The 22,324-nt window shown below is 35.6% G+C and overlaps 1 protein-coding gene across 1 annotated transcript in view; it reads right to left on the bottom strand.

The window, feature by feature from the left end:
• Positions 1-22,324, bottom strand: part of LOC138160428 (piwi-like protein 1) — a 50,410-nt gene that overhangs the window by 2,587 nt on the left and 25,499 nt on the right. Inside the window, exons 10-19 of the mRNA XM_069087035.1 lie at positions 20,289-20,415; positions 19,899-20,016; positions 18,950-19,064; positions 17,765-17,952; positions 15,307-15,379; positions 12,651-12,851; positions 12,027-12,130; positions 8,009-8,079; positions 7,705-7,858; positions 688-813 (exon numbers count right to left, since the gene is read on the bottom strand). Coding sequence (XP_068943136.1) covers positions 688-813; positions 7,705-7,858; positions 8,009-8,079; positions 12,027-12,130; positions 12,651-12,851; positions 15,307-15,379; positions 17,765-17,952; positions 18,950-19,064; positions 19,899-20,016; positions 20,289-20,415 — 1,277 coding nt within the window. The remainder of the gene's footprint in view (positions 1-687; positions 814-7,704; positions 7,859-8,008; positions 8,080-12,026; positions 12,131-12,650; positions 12,852-15,306; positions 15,380-17,764; positions 17,953-18,949; positions 19,065-19,898; positions 20,017-20,288; positions 20,416-22,324) is intronic.

The following is a 22,324-nucleotide window of genomic DNA, read 5'->3' as shown; positions in this document are numbered from 1 at the left end:
ATACTTTGTAAACAACTGTTTAGGTAATGAACAAAAGATGGCTCTGGATAAAAGGATCTATTTGGCTTTATTGCCTACAGGTTCTGCCTTCCCTCAAACAGGTTTGTTCTGAATCTCCAGCTATGCTTCATATGGCTGAAGCTCCAAGAAATATGAACACTAAATAAGTGGGGTTTAAAGAATTTTGGTTAGAAAATTAGTTCTCTAATGTGGAAATATGTTTATCATGATTGTACATGAATAATCTGTATCAGATTGCTTGCTCTGTTGGAGAGGCAGGAGGGAAGGGAGAAAAATTTGTAATTCAAAATTTTACAATAATGAATGTTGAAAACTACATGTGTAATTGGAAAAACTATTAAGGAAAAATAAGTAAATCACAAAAAAATTTCATTGGAAAGGGTCTTAGTTATTTTAGAAACTTAATAGTTATCTGGGGTGGAGGTAGGGTAAGAGGAACATACAAAGCAATGTATAATTGGGTCTATGTTGAATTTAACAGGACAAATTGGTCATAATGAACTTGGAATCTATAAAGATAAATGTCAGAAATCAAAAAGTGAATTTATTAAGTCTACATATAGTGAGATTACAGAAAAGAAGTACAGTAATAGTGTTAAGATTTTATCCAGGAAGTCTTTCTACTTTATTGGATTCTCAGTGTAGTCATCTTGTATTAGAACTTACCATTCTGGTCTGGTAACTTCTACATCAATAACTGTCCCAGGAAGTGGATTTTGAAGTCTTCCTCCAGATTGTGCAAAAAATCTGGCATTCACTCGTTTCTTTACCACAATTACTGTTAGTCTTGGGCTTAAGGATTAATAAAACACAGGGACGTTTATCAAAAAATCACCCCTTGAAAGTTTTCAAAGTATTCTTATATTTTCTTATTTTTAAAAAGGACCATGAAATTAAACATACTGTTCTAGTTGTAAGCTATACAGGATGTTACTTGCATGGTATTAAGGGCATTAATTCTACCAGAAACAATATTAATTTGCAGAATGAGGAAGGAATTATTGGATAGCAGGGTGAAAAACAGCAAAATAGTATTATTCAGAAATTCTTCCTTTCCTAGTATTATCACTGCATGCCTATCACACATTTAAAATCTCCTTTTTAAAAGTACTTCAAAACCAGATAAACCTAATTCCAGTTATGCCTATGATTCTTTTGGTAACATTGTGTCCAATTATCCAGACATGTGGGAGGTGGAGGGAGGGTTATCTGTAAGCTTTTTATTACATTTTATAATTTGGAGACATGTATGCTTTGTTTCCAAAGGGAATAATAAAATAACAATCATGTCATTGAATTTTCATAAAGAGCAGAGATTTTTATATGTATTCTAAAATTTAAGACCTAAAATTTTACTTCCTAGCTGCAGCATCTTGTCCTATTCCTATTTTGGATCCAAGTCCCAAATAAAAGAACTTGGCATAGTGCCTTGCACGTAGTGGGTGTTATATAAGTATTATCTACCCCTCTTGGGTCTCAGATCAGAGTCTTACAGTGGCTCACTACCATCCTACAGGATAAATTCTGCACTCCTTATGTTATTTTAAGCTTTGTACAACACAATTTTCTGCTAACTCTCCTTCAACAGAGCATCTGCTCTGGTAAAATTGTGTATCGTTTGTCCCAATGCATACAAAATTTGTGATGATATGTGAAACTTTCCTCCTAATGACTCCAAATGGAACAGAATTTTCCTCTCCTCTGACTTCTGAACAGCACTTTGTTTTATAAAACATTCATTTAGCACTTACACCTTGTTAGTTTTTTAAAAATTTGAGTGTTAAATTTCCAACATAACAGAAAGTACCTTTAAACAGGAATTTTTCTTACACTATTATATCCTCATTGCACTCAGAACTTTATTATATACACAATAAATACCCAATATTTCCTTGAGGTTTTTTTTTCTCCAGTGGCAAGTGAATAGGGCATATACCTCATAAGTTTCTCTGTCCTACACAAAGTGGTCATAAAGACCAACTTTGAAAACCACTGTTGCAGACAGAAACCTAAACAAGACCCCACAACAATAATAATGCATGTGGATAGAACAAGAGAAAGGCATCTCCTGTACCAACAGAATCAAATAAAGAACTTTCTTTTTGCAAATAAAGAACTTTCTTGAAAGCCAATTAAAGAAATAGTGAGCTTTTCTGCTACCGTTCCTACTTCCTTCCTAGATACACTTGCAAACACCTTAAAACCAAGTAGAAGGGTTGGATTATAATTAGGACTTTAAAGCTGGTAGGGACTCAAGTTTAATTCCTCTGTCCAAATAAAGATACTGAAAACGAGAGAAGGATTGGGATTGGAACCCAAGTCTTCCTTCTCCAGATCCAATGCCCTGTCTATTGTTTAGTAACTTAAAAAAATCATCAAAATAATCTCATTAATTTCCTACAAGTAGCTACTAGCTTCATTCAAACTAAAGCAAAAAGCTAAGGAGATAAAAGGGGCAATTTGATATCCTAACATGAGAGTAGGGAAATAAATTTCATCCAGTTTTTTTTAATGTACTAATTTTTTTTCTTTGAATAGTGGTCATAAAAAGCTATTTTGAGTCATTAAAAGAAAGACATTAATTCAACCACACTTGGCCATGTTTCAATGGAAAACATTGCACATAAGGGACAATACACACTTAAATGGAGTGCTGGGCCTGAAGTCAGGAAGACCTGAATTCAAATCCAGTCTCAGACACTTAGTAGCTCTGTGACCACAGGCAAGTCACTTAGCTCTGTTTTGTCTCAGTTCCCTCATCTGTAAAATGAGCTGGAGAAGGAAAAAGCAAACCACTACACTATCTTTGCCAAATGGGGTCACAAAAAGTAAGGACATGACTGAAATGAACAAATCACAATTGCTGGGAGCCTATTTTAAATTACTATTTCTAAAAGGACCTCTAGAATTATGTAAAATCACATTTCCTCAGTATTTTTTTGTTTTATTTTTGCCATCAATTAGCAATCAACTCCATGGTCCTTCAGTCCTACATGCTATGAATAGTTCTCTCCCTATAGCAATATTTTCCTTTTGTGCCAAGACTTCGGAGAAAAGTCCTTTAGCTTTGTGACAGGAAACTTATACTTCCAGACCTTGGTAGTCTCTGATCCTCATTGCCACTTTCTTCTGTTTCAAATGGGCATGTTAACTGACACTAATGGTGATCTATTTGCTGAGGATGGAATATTCTCCGTCCTGTATGACCTAAAGACAAAGTAACTAGTGTATTATCCCAGTTGCCTAAGTGAACTAACAGCTTCAAAAGAGCTAGTGAAATAAAGTAGGAGAGACTGCTGACATTGGCATATGTTCTATATGTATAGTATATGTACTATAATTCCAGGTTTCCCAAGCAGCTGATATACAGGTAAAATAGTATTTTTATGATCAGTGAAAAAAAAAGTATATCAGATATGACATACTTGCCTTGCTGCTTTTGTGAGATTTTACTCTTTAAAACTACTAAAGAACCTGTACAATGCATTAAAAAAGAAGATGAGAATATGTAACGTTAAAGAGTTGGGAAAACAAATAGAGACTGCTAGCAGACAAGGAATCAATAGCAAAAAGAAAATCTGTTTACCAAGTAAAATCCTAATTTATCAATATTGCCATGTGTGTGTGTCTGTGTGTGTGTGTGTGTGAGAAAGAGAGAGAGAGACAGAGAGAGAGTGTGTAAATGTACATGACAGAGGAACAGCAACAAAAATAGGTTTTGTTGGTCATAGACTTAAAATGTTAACCCACTCTCAAATGAATAAAAAACTTCAAATTTCTGAATGTGGAAAGCAAGTGTCATATTTTATTTTACAGAGGAAAAGATTATCTAGTTCCTTATAGGCTTAGGGCTATTGGTGTACTTTTCAGCTATTAGATCAACTCTAAAGGCTGAATAAAAGTAATGTCTATGCCATATAGCAATTTCCTTACTTTCCCTTTTAAATGCAAAATAGCAGTTGTCAATTTTGCTTAGGGAGGGAGAAAATCCTTGTACAAAACTTTTCTGGGATTTTCAACCAAAATACCCCAAGGAACCATATAAAATGTTTATTATGCACAGGTTATTGGCTAGACACTCAAGGAAAAAGTATGAGGCCCAGTCCCTGCATTTAGGGGGCTTACCATTTAGGAATTTTGAGTAAAAACAAAAAGAAAATACTAAGGTTTTAATCATAAAAATTTAGTCAAATGTATCTAATTAGTAGCTAAACCAATGGTATAGATAAAAAGTTCAGGGGTGGAATCAAGATGGTGGAGTAGAAACAGGACCTCCACTTTACTCTGGCTCTCACCACTTCCAATCCATGTAAAAGGGGACTCTGAACAAACTTTGGAGCTACAGAACCCACAAAATGACACAGAGAAGCTAACCTCCCCCAGAGGACAGTCCGGCAGGCCGGTAGAAATTGGCCAGTGCAGCGCTCTGGGAGCCAAGCTGAGCCCAGCTCCACTCCGAGGTTTTAGCCCCAGGGCAGGCCTGATCAGCCACCAGCTGGAGGGACTCCAGATCACCAGCAGCTGTGGTGGTCCTGAATTATCAACACATAGATGCTAAGGACAAAGTGAGAGGTCAGTGCAGTGTGGACTTTGGGACCCAGTAGTTGTGAGTGCACCAGCTTTTGCCCCCGGGGCTTCCCCAAGGCAAGAAGTCACTGCAGGCTGCAGAGCAGCAGCTGCCATGTGGCAGCTTCAGTTCCTAGCCTGCAGAGTGTAGGAGGACCAAGCAACCTGTCTGGGAGGTAATCGCTCTTGTTTTAACCTGCTTAGATCTGGATTATGGTCTGGGGTGGAGGTCCCTAGGGTGTGTGACCAGCTTGCCAGAGCATGTGGAGGCTTCAGAGAGGGCACCCAACTAATACCTCCAGCAGCTGAGAAAACCTCAGCATTTGGGATAGAAGCTCCCCTGTCTGGTAGCAGAGTCCTACTGTGGCAAAAAAGCCCAAAAAGTCAAGTAATTGGGTGGCAACATGACCAGGCAAAGGAAGCAAAGTAAACAGAAGAATCCAACATTAGACTCCTATTTTGGGGACAAAAGGATCAAAGCATGGAATACAAGGAAGACCAGTGAAGTCAGAACTCCTGCACCAAAAGCTTCAAAGGAAAATATGAGCTGGTTACAGGCCATAGAGGACCTTAAGAAGCAGATAAGAGAAGTGGAGGAAAAATTGGGAAGAGAAATGAGAAGGATGCAAGAAAATTACGAAATGAAATTATAAAATGAGAGCCAACAGCCTGACTGAGGAAATTCACACCTTAAAAAATAGACTAACTCTAATGGCAGAAGAGGCTCAAAAAGGCAATGAGGAGAAGAATGCCTTAAAAAGCCAAATTTGCCAGATGGAAAAAGAATCTCAAAAGCTCACTGAGGAGAATCATTCCTTCAGAATTAGATTGGAGCAAATGGAGGCTAACGACTTTATGAGAAATCAAGATGTTATTAAACAGATCCAAACAAATGAAAGAATAGAAGGCAATGTGAAATACCTCATGGGAAAAACCAGTGACCTGGAAAATAGATCCAGGAGAGATAACTTAAAAATTATTGGACTATCTGAAAGCCATGATCAAAGAAAGAACCTAGAAATCATCCTCCAAGAAATTCTCAAGGAACACTGCCCTGATGTTTTAGAACCAGAGGGCAAAATAGAGGTTGAAATAATCCACTGATCACCTCCTGAAAAAGATCCCCAAAAGAAAACTCCAAGGAATATTATAGCCAGTTTCTGGAATTCCCAGATCAAGGAGAGAATATTACAAGCAGTCAGGAAGAAACAATTTGAATATTGTGGAAACACAATCAGAATAACTCAGGATCTGACAGCTTCTACACTAAGGGATCAAAGGGATTGGAATATGATATTCTGGAGGGTAAAGGAGCTGGGATTAAAACCAAGAATCAATTACCCAGCAAAACTGAGTATCATGTTTCAGGGGGAAATATGGTCATTCAGTGGAATAGAGGACTTTCAAGCATTCTTGATGAAAAAAAAAAGAATTGAATAGAAAATTTGACATTCAGATAAAAGAAGCAAGAGAAACATGAGAAGGTAAACAGGGAAAAGAAATCATAAGGAACTTATCAAAGTTGAACTATTAACATTCCTACATGGAAAAACGATAATTGTAACTGATGAAACTTTTCCCAGTATGAAAATATTTGAAGGGAATGGAAATATATATGTCTATATCGGAGGGTATACAGGCGTATGAATACATATGTGAATGTATGTATGTACGTGTACAGATATACATAGATAGAAGGCACAGGACCAATTGAATTGGAAGGACTTAAAAGGTTAAATTAAGAGGTGAGAAAGGAATATAAGAAGAGATGGGGAGAGACAGAATGGGGTAAACTATCTCATATAGAAGAGGCAAGGGAAAATGGTTACAATGGAGGGGAATAATAGGAAGGCAAAAGGAAACGGGTCAACCTTATTGTCATTGAATTTGGCTCGGGGAGGAAATTTAATACACATGAAATAGGGTATCTCACCCTACAGGAGAGTAGGGGGGAAGGGGGTGAGAGGGAGGTTAATGAAAGGGAGGGCAGGCTGCAGGGGAGGGAAGTTGGAAGCACCCACTTTTGAAAAGGGACAGGATCAAAGTAGAAAATAGAACAAGTGGAAGGTGGGATAGGAGGGAGGGAAATATAGTCAGTCTTTTACAATATATCTTCTATGTTAAATGTTTTGCATTAGCTATACATGTACAATCTATACTGTACTTCTTATCTTCCCAGTAAGAGTGGGTGACAAGGGAGAAAGGGAATGAATCTGGAATTCAAAGTTTTAAAATCAAATGTTTAAATATATATATATATATATATGTATACATATATATATACTATTATTAATAATATTTTACATGTAATTGGGAAATAAATATACAGGCACTGGGGCATAGAGATCCACCATGCCCTACTGGAAAAATCTAAGGGGTATGGGAGAAGATATGTGAGGGAGCAGACTGGACGAGGGGATATCCTGTGGGACTCATATTTTGAGGCGGTGGGTAGGGGAAAAACAGCGAGAAAATTTGTAACTCAAAATCTGGCAGAAATGAATGATATAAATCAGAAGTTAATAAAGCATTTGAAAAATGAAAAAAAAAATTTAAAGGGAAAAAATAGGTCAAATTCCAAAGAGAAAAGAATAGGAATGGTACGAATAGGAATGTTCGAGGTGTCTAGGTGGCACAGTGAATAGAGCACTGGCCCTGGTTTCTGAGTTCAATCCGGCCTCAGACACTTAATGCTTACTAGCCATGTGACTTTGGGCAAATCACTTAACCCCAATTGCCCTCCCTTCCCCCCTCCACAAAACAACAAAAAAATAGGAATGTTGATACAGATACAGATGCTGTATTCTTTCAAGGCAACAGCTATAACCAAAAAGTTTCAGTTTCCTGAACACTGGAGCATCACATAAAACAAAAGTTTAGTTGTTCCATGAAATGATTTAAGTTTTACTCTATCATTCCTACTCTGCTTTGTCGAGAAGATAAAATGAGAAAGGGGAAAATATGTTCCTTTACTTCCTATCATCAATTAAAGTTTGATTATGCATTTTTAAACCATGCTTGACATACTTCTTTTTTACCTATAGTTGAAACAGTTTTACAACAGTTTAAGATCATGAGAATAACATAGAAATTCATTTTTATACTGTGTGTGCTTACTTGTAACCTTTACCAACAGATTTTAGGCAGTCCAAAAACTGTGGTACTTCATAATTAACCAAGGTTTTCAGTTGGCCATCACCTACACCATCCCGATATACAACAATTCGACTAGGCATATTTGTATTGTAACTATTCCAGGCTCTCAATGCAGCTGAAAGAAAATCAACAAGGTTTTTAAAAGAACAAAAGCCTGAAAAGTAATTTGCATTTCTGACAAATTCTGGCTCAGTATTTTCAATGATGTTGCTTTTAAATATAGCTCCCTTTAAGAGCCAAAGTAAGATGCTAATCAGATCCTTACCTTGCAAGCAGACCTTGAGCCCATCTACTAGCTCCTGCCCTCTATCTTGAAAGACACAGCGAGAAAACCAGCTTTTCAGAGAAAAATCGAGACTATTAATGTCTGAAAACTGTACATAAAAACAAAAAAAGCTTAAAGCCAATTATCACATATATTATTGCATTTCTACTCTAATACCTACATACGTTTATCAGTGCTGAACATACTACTCCCTCCAAATAAAAATTTTTGCAAACTGTCATCACTCTCTTTATATTATAGGGCTCATTACATAATCTTGGCGAACCACTGCAAATGGAGTCCAGTGAGCTGCACACATAACCAAAAAGGAGAGTAGACTAGATTGTCCCTAGAAAACCGTATCATTCTTTTTTTTCTATATGGTTCTTTTAATGACTTCAAGCTTCTCTATGGAACAGAAGCTCATATTTTTTTAAAATCAGTATCCTGCTAATGGTGTTAATAAAGGCTATGTATGATAGAACTGATAGAATTTTATAATCTTCCTCAAGAAAGTTGACTACCCAAAATGTCATAAGTCACATCACCACTGGGAATGAACAAGAAGAAACCTCACAAATGAGGACTGTATATAGGCCATATGGAGTAACAATGTCAGAAGTATACTGTTGGTGGAAAAGATGGACCAGTCATGTCACCAATGGATAGTATCCAGAGGCAGGCATCCTTACAATGTCATGAAATCTAAAAGAAGAGCTCTGTCTACTCGATAGATCTCTTGTGGGTAACTTACAATAGAAGAGCATTGAAAAGAGTCACAAAATGGGCAGTAATCTGTATTAGTGGAGGGAGTCACATATACAATAATGACATCATAGATCTACTGAAGTACACATTCACTACATAATTCAACAAATTTATTCATAAAGCTTAACATAGACAGGGCACCATGCTATGTGCTTGGGAAACAGAAAAATGAAACAATTCCTGTCCTCAAGCTTCAGTTCTATTGGGGAGATAAACAGCATGTGAACAGATAGGTAAATCAAAAGTAATTTTAGGAGGGAGAGAGCACTAATGCCTGGATCTATCTGGGGGACAAAGGAGCAGAGAGAATTTAGAGGTAGCACCTGAACTGAACCTCAACAGAGGCTAGTGATTTTTAAGACATAAAAATGAAGTACTATATATTGTGAAGTATTAGATATTAAAATGTACATGTTAGTCAAAGGAGGCTAGGTTTGGAAAGGATCTAGATGCCCTAGCTCCTAAAAAGCCATAAAATTTTTTTATTCTTGTTTTATGTTGAGATCAGTTAAAGTCCCAAATCAACACTGCAAATAATAAAGCAGCAGAGTAATTAATAGGCTATATGCTCTTTATTCTGTTTGCAAAATCTCCCTAACCCTTAGAACAATGATTTAATGTACTTAAACTTTTCTTTCTAAGGTAACTGGCAAATCATTTCTCCCTCTCCCCCTTCCCCAAAATAAATGCATTTTTTAAAAGCATGAAATTCTAAAGCAGTCAATAAATGCCAGTTTAGAGTCATTTTTAATAGGTATTTGAGATGGTTATGGGGGGAGCACATGGAGTTTTCCTGCTTCTTTTCCTTTTTTGTTATGCTGCCATCTTGGCTCCACCCCTAAATGCCAGTTTAAACACAATATATAGTTTGGCTGCCTTCCAGGTAGTTGAATTGGTGCTTGTGGGCTATCCTATAGACCTAATGAACATTTTGCAACTTCTGAATCCCAATCTCTCTCAATCATTCCTTTTATATTCCCCCAGGCACCCATTAGGCTCCCATTACTACATGGCTTCTTCATAATCCACAATAATCCATTCATCATCATACTGCTGATCTAGTCTTCTGAACACAGTGCTCTAAATTATGTCCTTTTCTACTAAAAATCCTTCAATATAGCTCCCTTCACTTAAGTCACTCCATAGTTCCTACTTTTCCAGTTCTTACATACATTCCCACCAATATGTGCTATATTCCAGCTCATCTGGAACAGTATTTATCCCATCGCCTACCCATGTACAACCCACATTGTCTAATGGACATGCCTTTTGTTTATGCTGTTCCTTAAACTACATAGAATTTTTGCTTCATTGCTACCTGGGAAAATTCTCTTAAGACTCAAATACCACCTCTTTCATGAAGTTTTCCCTATCTTCCCAACTGGTTGTAGTCTTTCCCTATGTTTACCCTGACAAAGCACTTCCCATTACTTCTTTATGTACTTAATTATAAATACATAATTATACCTAATTCAGCTCATTTTCCTGCAGAAATACCTTCATTACTAAACATTTATTAAGTATCTATGTGTACAGCTTTGTGCTAGGGGAACTAAAGAGATTAAGGCATAGTCCCTGACCTAATGGAGTTCACAACATATTAAAAACAATATTAAGCACTTAAAAAATGTTGGGCAATGAAATTTATTTTACAGGAAAATTGACACAAGAGTTTCAAACAAGATTTATAAATAAATTTTGGAATACAATCTGTAAATTGGAGAAACATTGTTTTAGAACTGTAATGCTTATCTTTTTAAAAAAAAAATTTTTTGTTTCAATGCCCTCAAAATTATTTCAATGTTCTCAGTTTTCAGATTAGGAACATGGGACTCAGGTTGATTTGTCTAATGTCCCACAATGTCAGAAGCCAAGAGCTGAACAAACATCCTCTTATTCCAAATATAGCTTTCTTTACATATCATCTCTATTTGAAATGTGTTATTCAGTGGTAAGGAAGCAGGCATTTTTTTAATTCAAAGGGAAGGCTTTACTAAAAACCATTTTAAAGTTAGAAGTAGCTAATTAGCATCAGTTATTTGAAATGGCTATATAACCTCAGATACAGAAATAACCACCCCCATGACCTCAAAAGTAGTCTATTCTGTTATTAAATCTTACAAATACATTTTGGTCAAGGATATGATCAGACAATTCTCAAAAGAAGCACTGCAAACTATTTAAAGAAAGACAAATCAAAACAACAGGGGATAGATAGTCAGCGTTGGAGTACTTTTGAAAAGACAGGCACATTAATGCATTTTAAGTAGAACTGTGAATTGGTATAACCATTCTAGAAAGTAAACTGCAATTATACAAAGAAATATTCAAATACTTAGACCCAGAGATTCCAGAGTTAGGAAGAAAGTAAATACCATCAGTAGGAGAAGGGCTAAACAAAATGCAATACATAAATGTAATGGAATATTACTGTGCTATAAGAAATGGTCATAATATTACTGTGCTGTAAGAAATATAGAGAAACACAAAAAGATAGGAGAACTGACACTAAGTGAAGCGCGCAGAATTAGGAAGCAATATACCTAGTGACTATAACAGTGTAAATGTAAGGAACAACAAAACAAACTAAATGCTGTGGAATTATAAATTATTAAGCTTGGCCTCAAAGAAGAAATTTGAGACATCTTACTCTGCTCCTACTGCAGATAAGAGTTCTCTGACAGGTTTGTTTTGTGGAACTTCTTTTTCTTTCTTTTGTTACTCTTTATTATGAGGGACAGCTCTGTAGAATGGGGAAAAGGTGAAAGGCACAATGGGAAAGATAGGTGATAGAAAAGCAAAAAAATCAATAAAATGTATTTTTAAAAAAAGGATTTGGCCATCAGGCAACTAGACAAGTTACTCATTTTTGCCCTTTCCAAAAGACAAATGGCTCTATTTTATACAATTCCCAACTCTTCTACCTAGACCCTAGTCACCAAGTATTCTGCATGATTCTATAAACCAGTGACATTTCTTGCTTCTCCTCAACTTTTAAAGTCCAATAGGTATCTCTCTGGTTCCTCTAGATGATGATTTTAGTGGGGGAAAGTTCGCTAGGCCTTGGCTTCCACTGAGAGTGTCCAAGGAAAACTAAATAGCCACAGGATCAGAGAGACATTAGCCACAGAAAAGAATACTACCCACCAACTCATCCTCTTTTCCTTGACTTCTTGTTTGGTCTCTTTCCATTTCTGTCATAGCTCTGGATTTTATCTGTAAAATTCACTCTACAGCAAACCTTCCTTACCGTGTCATTCCTTCATTGATACTAGCAACAAATCCTGCAATTGACCTTCGCCCAGCAGTAGTGTCATGGTAACAATCAATACCAATAATCATTGCTAGCTTTAGCTTGAGAGAAAAAAAAAAGCAAATTCAGTCACATAAGTATAATATTTTAAATCAAGGAGATGCAAAATCAAATGATAAAAAATTAATATGACCAATCTTAGAGATTGATGATATGATGGGGGCAGAGTGATATAAAACCCAGAAGATATCAACAAAAAATATTTTAACAAAATCAAGGAGATATATTTTCTTAAAATGAATACAAGTAGTACTAGTTAAGTACTAATTTAGCTTTATTTAGTTTTTTTCCTTTCCATATTTAGTCATTTCTTTGTTTATATGAATAATTAAAGTTTACTACTCTTAAATTGAATTAAAATTAAAAGTTTTACCTAAATCCTTTATTTTTTGACTTACTGCATCTGCATTTCTTCTGTAAATTAACATCTGTTCTGATCACCAAGCTGATACTTAAGTGGCTTAAAAAAACCATTGTAAAATTTTAGATTTCTATGTAACTACTGTTAAACTCAGATTAAATGCATCAAAAACAAGAAGAATACAATAAAATCAAACTTACGGGCATATCAACCCTCCAAAGTTCTCCTCCCATTTTGCAATTCATCTGAAGGGCAATCTTTGTAGCAATGGCCATTACAGTTTGTTGCTTGCCTAAGGTTCTTGCTATCACACACTGACTTGGAGTAGGACAGTCTGTACATAAGTATTTTTTTATAGCATCATACTTGTCTTTCCGATTACTAGACAACAGACAAACTACCTTAGGGGAAAAAACACAGAAAAACAACCAAAAATAAAATAATTTCAGCTTAACTTCTCTACAGACAAATTATTGTAATAGATGAAGTAATTATGTATTTCCTTTTTTTTTTGCTTTCTTGAAGGGGGGAAGACAGGGCCATTGGGGTTAAGTGACTTGCCCAAGGTCACATGGCTAGTGTTACGTGTCTGAGGCCAGATTTGAACTCAGGTTCTCCTGACTCCAGGGCTGGTGCTCTATTCACTGTGCCACCTACTGCCCCATAACTATATATTTCTTAACTATCACATAGCTAATTGGACTATAGCATATAAAATTCTTAATTCTCATGAAATCTGAATTTCAAATATTTATGGTAACAGCAAAAATGGCTTGAAGGAGAAAATACTATCCCCTACCTACCCATTTGCAGCAGTGAAAGATTCACAAGTGTAGTACACTGCACATATTTTCAAGACATTTGCTATACTGACTGGTTATCCAACTTTTTTTCCTGTTTTGTCTTTAAAATATTGTCTACATGGAATGGCTTTCTAGGAGGGAGAATAGGAAATTGTAGTGATATTTTAAAATACCAATAAAAACATTGCTGTTCAGTCATTTTACAGACATGTCTGATTTTGTGATCCCATTGTCAAAAATACGAGAGTAGTTTGCCACTTACTTCTCCAAATAATTTTATATATGAGGAAATTGAGGCAAATCTGGTCAAGTGACTTACCTAGGGTCATACAGCTAGTATGCGTCTGACCAGATTTGAAAACTGAGGAAGATGAGTTTTCCTGCCTCCAGACCCAACATGCCACCTAGCTGCCCTAATAAAAACTTACAGGGGGAGGGGGAAGGCTACATGTAGAATATGAGTACTATGGACATTCAAATGAAATTGTTAGGGGAGAAAAGTGGTTCACAAGCAATCATACAGGAAGTTTAAGTGCTATTTATTTAACACAACAAAGATAATCCAGAGTAAGATAAAATGCAATTTCCTCACCCACATACCCCACACTTGATAGTGAGGCAAACTGGGATCTCAAGCTGTTCCTGCCTCCTTTTAATCACACTGTTCCCTCATAGCTGGCAATAAATACACTATTCTTCCACCTCATTTTAACATCCTACCTACTAAGGAACAGGTTATATGCACCTCTCCATGGAGCCATCTGCATATCAGCATGTCCCTCTTCCTTGCCCCAGTAATGATCATCACTTACCATGTTTTTTATTCCTCTTCTCACTCTTTATGTCCAGTTTTGTATCCTAGTTATTTTTAGTATATCTTCCCTGTGCTACTCAATTCTGAGCGTTCTAGGAATAGGGACCTATTTCTTAACCTTTTTTCTCTACTACTACTTAGCTCACAACAGCTACTAGTAAATGTTTGTTTCCTTTTACAGATTGGTGAAACTGTTTCCAACACTACTCCTTTTGTACCCCTTCACAATTCAGCTAAATATAGCAACAGTAACCTAAGGGTGGCATTTAATTATAGAAATAAAGGGCCTAGAAAGAATACAATCCCTATTTCTTTATGCCCCAGCCCAAAGTTCATTTTTATCTAAGGGTAGCTTGCATCCTCCCAACATACTACACTTGCCCACTGGCCAAAAAGCACTCTAGAAAGGATAGGCAACAATGTAGTACTTCTACAATTTTCTCAAGAATCTAAGTTAAAATAACGAAAGTAAGTGAACAAGTATTTCTTTGCTCTCACTAGCATATGTATTACAAAACTAGTAGAAAAATATTTTAAGTCATAGATTTAGATCTGGAAGTAACCTGCACAATTGAACAATGTACGAGATTCAATACACTCGAAATAATTAGGTGCTTTCTGTTTTCAAGGTACTGGGGATACCAAAAGATCATGTGATCAAAGACTGTGAAGTTCCTTCCAACTCTTGATTCTCACTCTGGAACACTATATACCATACTAATCTTTGGTATTTGGTAGGTGGGGAGGTAATTATCTAGTTGGAGAAACAAGACAAATATATAGGAAACAAATTAATAAATTGATGCTAACTGGAGGGGGTACATATTGTAAATACAGTTGAATTAAGAATGGGGACAGAGCTAAGTATATTGATATATGGAACTAAGAGAAGTTTGATGACATAATTATGAAGAAATCAAGGCTTGTGTTAAACTTTGAATGGGAAAATTTAAAAAGACAGAGTGAGAGTGAAGTATGAGACAGAGAAAAAGGACTAGCATGAACAAAGGCATTCCAGATACATATGAGCATGGTCTATAGATTACTTTGGTCTTAGCTCAAGAACACAGGATAGCACTAAGTTAAATAGGCTTTTCTAAGCTAGTCTAGGAACCTCATCCCCAATTACAAAGCACTTTTCTGGAGGAAAAAATGCATTCCAAGTTCTCAATAGCTAAATCTTAAACTTTTAAACAGAACTTCAGTTAGAAAATGCCTGTACATAAATTAGCTACCTACAATTTGAGTATCTGATGTAACTTTTTGCTGTAAGACTCGAAGATAGGCTTCAGTTCTATCGTCCACTTCAATCCTAGGAAAAGAATTTATTTACATTCAGAAGGCAGCAAAAATTAAAGATTCATGCAATTGTAGGGAGGGTAGAATTCATACAAATCATATTAACTTAAGATTTTACGTACTGAGAAATTATCCATGAAACCCAAACTTTAAAAGAAGAATAAAAAAATACATTAAGGACACAAACCCAAACTTCAATAACAACAATAATAACTAATGTTGGTATAGCATTCTATGTGCCAGGCACTGTGCTAAAACTGGGAAGTTAAGTGCTATTATTGCCTCATTTTAAAGTTGAGGAAACTGAAGCAAACAGATTGACAAATAAATTAGGCTGAATTTGAACTCAGATCTTCTTTTCTCCAGGCTGGGTGCTCTATCTGTGGCCAAAAGCAAATGCTGCTAAAATATGGGAATTTTTTTTAACTGCCTTAGAAATAAAGGAGAGGGGAGAGTTTTTCAGTACTACAAAAAATTAATATTTAATAACAATAACAAACACTTTAAATGCTACAACTGTACTGAAAGCACCACATTCCTCCTTTTGTAAGTAAGTTGTAGTTAGGAATAAGGAACTTCTGAGTTATCAGTCTGTCCACATTCATACTAACTTCCAACAACTGTCTAAATGCTTAATCTCCTTTTTTTGTCCAAGAACTAATAACAGCTTACCTCCTAGTAGCTAAGCCAGAATTACAGAAAGTTAACAAGTATTTGGATCTAATGTTTTTCCTTTCAGCCAATTTGACCTCAGACACAATATGACTGAGAAATCATGGGAGAACATCTGTAACGACTGAAGTTTGTTTTTTTAAATGGGTGCACAGCCCATAGTTTTCCATTGGGCTAGAGATGGCAGTTGTTTGGGACCCTAAGACCATGAAGGTAGTAACAGAAGGGAAAGACCTATTCACTGATTTTCCTCTTTTTGTCCCAGGCAATGACAAGCAAAGTGCCCTTCTTTAATTTAACTTTCTTTTCCCTGTCTAAGAAGCAAAGGCCTCTTAGAGAGAGGGTCTTCCTGGTGATGCTAATTTTTGTTTTTAAGTTTAAGTGGGAGAATTGTAGAGAACTCATTTTTATTCAAGCTCTTCTCATAGTATATGCAAAAGATCAAAATAATCGAATTTGTTCAAAGTTGTCACCAACACAGTTAAAAAACAAGCTAATAAGGAGGCTCACAAAAATTAACATAGTTAAGCCTTCATTCAACAACTCAAACATTATCAATTCAGTTTCATACTCACACACAGCCATCTTTTCATATTTATCACTAGATTAAATAATATGCATTGAAATAATCATAATATACATTTATATAATCTATACATAATTTATATAATCTTTACATAATTGTTTTAATGCTCACATATAAGAACTGCCACCAAAATATCAATAGATTGGTTGAACACATGTGTAATCGGAATGCAAATTTAAAGATCTTCCTTGCCCGTAGGCTAAAGTGCACCTGGAGCCTGGGGTGGGAGGCTTGTTTTTTCAGTAGATACTTTGTGATTCGCCAGTGGGTCAAGAAAGTTGTTACATTCTCTGAACCAGGAGAAGGCTATATAAGCCCTGATGTGTAGCTTTGTTTTGGGGCTCACTTTGAGAAGTGTTCTGTGATTTGATCAGATGAAACTCTGGGAAGCCATTGTTGAGAGTCCCCCAGCTTTGAAAAACCCAGATGTTGCTTTGGTATGGATGTAATGGTTGGACAGTTTGGAAAGCTGTCTACTTGATCTGTTTCTGTCTTGATAATTCTGTCTGTATACTCTGAAGTTCAGGGTGCTGACCTTTCCCCCCTGAACTAGGTAAACAATACATGTTTGACTGATTAAAGTAAGCTTGTTAATCCATTTTGAGTTGCTTTCCTTTATCAAAGCAGATCCAAGAACCTGTATTGGCAGCAAACCCTGGGGACACTTGGGGTGCTTGCTGCTACAACATGCTGCTTATAATATGTGATAATCATTTGTTTCAAGGGAAAAGGGAACATGAACTTCAGATTCTGTAAAAGTTATTAATCCTTCAGTATTATGGTACTCAAAATGTTTTCTCTAGGCCTTTAAGGAAGCAAAATTTCAAAACATCAGTATAATATTTCAAACATATCTGAAACAGGTTTTCCATTATTTCTTCATTACTAATACTAGAGAATGCCTTCCTAAACATATATTCAAAATGTTATAGTAAATAATACTTAATGCTAGATCTGGTTTCAGATCTTTAACCATTTATAATCTTAACCGTTTAATCAGTTACTTTTCCTTCACTATTCTTCAGCCTCATCCAAATAGAATGATTTCTGCAAAATAACTCTTTAGGTTTAAATTTAGTGTACTAATAGTCAACATCCAAAATAAGAGAAAAGTTAGAATTTATTTAAAGCTGTACTTACATTATTGCTTTTTTCATTTGTATGCCCATGGCAGGTGTAACTTTAAATAGGTTTTGTATTAGTGAATTGGCAGCCTCATAATTTCTTCTAGTGTAAATCAATAACCAATTATCTAGTGGTTTGACACTAATTAATGGAGCACCTCTTGTTTCTTTTGACCAATCTGCAAATTGTGGATTATAGTCAAACTAAAAGAGAAAGTTTGAAAACAGATTATAAAACCCTGCTATATATCACCAGGTAAGCTGTATTTGAGCCCTACCCTAATAAAAGCTATGGTTATAATGGTTTACAAAAGAACATTTTATTCCTAAGGGTATCTAAAACTGATTTAATATGCAACAAAATTAGTAAATTGACTTAAATTTTTCAATCCTGGAGTAGAGAGAATAAATACCACCAGATTCTACAATGACTTTACTGTGTCACAAAACTTTTTGCTTTTCTAACATATAATTTTCCTTTTTTTAGTAGGGTATATAAAGCCTGTGTTTTACAATACAAATTAGCACCTAAAAAAACCCCAACAACATATGATCCTTGAGAGAGGGTACTCTGAGAAGTCCCCAATCCAGGTTTAGTAATTATTGTTGTATTTCTGTAAGTTCACCTTTTTGATATACTATTATAAAAATAATGATGGCAAAAGCACTTTTACATATATCATAAGCAACTAAGAACTGTTAGGTTAAAAAACAAACCACTTACCACTAGATTTTACAGAAGCCAAACTAATCTCATAAAGTACTGTTATGTCATATGAAAGTGTTTAGAACTTTGTTGTCAGTATCCTGATTTGAGTGTCAATCCCTGAAAATCTTTCAACACCACTCTCCCCCATTTAAAAAATCAGTCTTGTGCCCAAATACATTCTAGCCTGTACCCTTATTTAGAAGGCAGGAAGGAGAACTATAAGGCACAAAATCAACAGTGTTTTTGGAAAGTGTGCAAGCAGTCCAAGGTAAAGAAGGGAGCCCTGCTAGCTGTCTTCCTGACACACTGTTTGAAAAGATCTACTCTACAATCGAAGTTCTAATAGTCCCTTCCCTACCACGTCCCATCCTCCACCCCTCTCATGTGGTACTAGTCCTTAAAGAATAGTTTTCTAGCTTTGCAAAATATATGACTGAATTAAATTATTTTACTTTCAACCAAATATAAGAAAACAACTTAGGCAATCTTAACTGTTTTTCCTCCTTGGTGAATCTTTTCTGCTTGCAATATTCTTCCAGAGAATGACAGTAAGTTGGAGTCAAAGCTCAAACCCCAGTCACGAAGCTCCTTCTGAACATTGTCATCTCTGTTAATTTAAAATATTGGGATACAAAACAAATTAAAACAACAAACTATAGCCCCAAGTAAATTATTTTATAATAGTTCTTAGGGTCAGAATTTTTAGGCTTTTTTCCCTTCAGGATATTATTTTCACAGAAATAACCACAAAAATGCCTTATATATCTGCTATTATATTGTTTCATCCAGCTTTCTCTAATGGAATTCTTCTGATCCCTCAGGCTGCTTACTTCTACTGAATCATCCATGCAAAACTGCTTAATTACAAGATTTGTTTAAATAAATTCTGCTTTTCTACCCTGCTATGCTCCGTCCTGGGTAGACCACATCTAAACTATTACATTCAATTCTGTACACCAAATTAGGAAAGACATTGATAAGAAGGGGAAAGACCTAAAGGAGGACAATAAAAAGGATGAAAGGCCTTGAATCCATGCCATGTACAGCATTGGCTAAAAGACATGGGGATTTTAATCTAGTTTAATCTAGATTCCAGGTACACTTGATTTTTCATATATATATATATATATATAACAAACTTATGTACTTGACCCCAAGGGAAGAATGAGGAGAAAGGAATGGGAGCTGCAAAGAGGCAGATTTAGGTTTCATAAATGGAATAGCTGTTGCAAAAGCTACTTGTCTTGTTGGACATGTTTTCAATTATGGCTTGTACTGAGGTCCTTTCTAACTCTGAAATTTTATGTGATACTTAACTCACTAAATATGTTGAGACTATTTAATGAAATTCTGACAGATTATCACATATTGTAATGACTGATTAATATAAAAATTTTATTTAATATGTCATTTAACCCATTATATTTTTCAGGAGACCTACTTGTGAATATAGTCAATGAGTCTTCCAACTTCATGTTGCCTTTGTTCTGGTGTCAATCTTGTATGAACAGCTAAATCTTTCATCACATTAAAATCATTTCTCATTTTATCAGTTAGACCTTTAAATGCAAATATGGCAGATATGTTTAAACAAAGAAAACTTTACTTAGAAAATAAGGAAAATGGGGGGAAAAGGGGAATAGAGTAATAATAGGAGACACAGAAGATACTGAAGCTGAGAAGTAGGAAGCACAAATAAGGTTAATTCATGTCTCTCAGGTAAACAGAGGCCAAAAAATTAGAAGGAGTTAATTATTCTAGGAAAAATGTTAAGTACAAAGATGATAAAATAAGCCTGTCATTTCTCTCCAGAACAAATAAAATTTAATACCTGTGAGGAAGCAGAGTTCAGGCATGAGCAAAGCAGGTCCTGGTAAGACACCACCAGGGCCCCTTCTCCTCTTAGGCTGGCTGACCAAAACTGGCTGTTTTAAGTCAGTGATTTCTGTGTTATATTGCTGTTTAATAGAAGGAAGAAAAACTGTCACCATTAATGATAATCCTTAGTAACAGTCACAATAACAAACAAACTTAAGTGCAGTTTTGAGAACAAGAATGGATGCTAATAGCTATCTTAGTTATTTACTTTTAAATCCAATCTTGGAAATAATGTCACCTTTTTCCCTGTGAAATTTCATGGCCAAAAGAAATACTAGAATGTTCTTACCAATAGCCTCACTGAATACTGAGACTACTAACTACAATATTAGTTATTTTTAAATTTAGTTATGTAAAGAAGGGTTCTTTGTGGTACAATGGGAATAATCCTGGATTTAGTAATCAGTTTATCTATGTTTGATTCCTACTTAACCACCCTGGGTTGCCTCTTCATTTGTAAAATAAGGGAGTTGGACAGTCTCTTCCAGCTCTAAATCTTTAAAAGATATGTTTTGTTTCACAAGTCACGTGTTAAACTTTAAAGTTTTAGTCTTCACAATTCTTCTTGTCCAAGTATATTCATATTACAGTCTTAGCACCTCTAAAAAGAACTTTAATGCTGTTTTAAGGGAGTCTATGCTGTGAAACCAGATTATTGGCATTTTAATACTTGTAATAGAGAGCCATGCTGTACATTAAAGCAAGTAGAGCAATGAGATATTACATGTGTATCATAAAAAGTAAATATTATATAAATTACACACTATTTTAATGGCCTATCGTAAGCAAAAAGCCATTTTTAATGGTAGATAATGAATCTCTGTAAATTCTCATATGACAAACTTCTTCTTGGATTCTCTCAACCATAATTCATAAATTGTGAGGATATCTTCAAAGCCAAATCCATATAGTTTTCAAAGCTTTTGACAGTAAGTCATGCCTCTTCACTCTTCAATGTCTATTTAAAGTATCTGTTTCTCACCTAATTTCCTATGCCTTTAGCAATTTTGGTGGTTTATTCTATGTGGTTGTATCAAACCACTTAGGGGACTCAGGGAACCATATTTTCACTCTTTTTTTTTTCTTTTTGGAGGGCAGTTGGGGTTAAGTGACTTGCCCAAGGTCACATGGTTAGTTTTTGTGTTAAGTGTCTGAGGCCGGATTTGAACTCAAGTGTCCTCCTGACTCCAGGGCCGGTGCTCTATTCACTGTGCCACCTAGCCGCCCCTGGGAACCATATTTTCTTCCTTACTTTTATCACTACTCATATGATATTATGTCAATTCACAGGATTTCCCTTGACTTCCCACCACCCCAGTTCAGATTCATATGACACTGTCTACAGTTATCCCCAACAGCAACCTTGACTAAGTGCTCCTTTCTTCTTAGTTCTGCCTATTAGGTCTCACCCCATCTTGAAAGATATTAAAAAGTTTATTTATGGTTCTTAATTCCTTATATCCAGCCCCTTCTATCCAAGCACCACTTTTTCCTTCATTCCTATTATTTCACTGTTAAAGAAAATTCCTAGATGAGCAAAACCCCTTTTTACCAATGCAGATTGCACCTTTGCTGCAACATACAGTTCAGAAAGTTGTCCAGAGCACTGAGAGGTTAGGTAAGCCCTGTCATACTTTGTCAGAGACAAAGTTTTAAATTAAGGTCTTACTTTTTCCAAGGCCTGCTCTCTATCCACTACATATGTGTTGTTAAACTCAAATAGAAATGGAGGTAATTAAACTGTACATGAGGCTCCCTGTGGGCTGCATTTTGACTTAGTTTTGAAATGCAATATTATCTGTTGTGTTTTATTTTATATTAATTTTGCTATATTTATTTTAATATAGTTTGGACTACAGTTGGGAGTGTTGTGGGTCATGTGTTTGGCACCTTTGTGCTATGCTATGCTGATTCTTCTTTCATCACAGGTTATAGAGCAACAGAGTTGGAAAAGACCTCAAAGGTCATATAATTTCAGCCTAGAGCAGG

The sequence above is a fragment of the Petaurus breviceps genome, unplaced genomic scaffold (assembly GCF_028583685.1).
Source record: "Petaurus breviceps papuanus isolate PSGF00001 unplaced genomic scaffold, PetGlider_PUasm1.0 101, whole genome shotgun sequence".
In the NCBI taxonomy this organism is placed as follows: domain Eukaryota; kingdom Metazoa; phylum Chordata; class Mammalia; order Diprotodontia; family Petauridae; genus Petaurus; species Petaurus breviceps.
The sequence above is the reverse complement of the archived record's forward strand: the minus strand, read 5'-3'. Positions and strand labels throughout refer to the sequence as shown.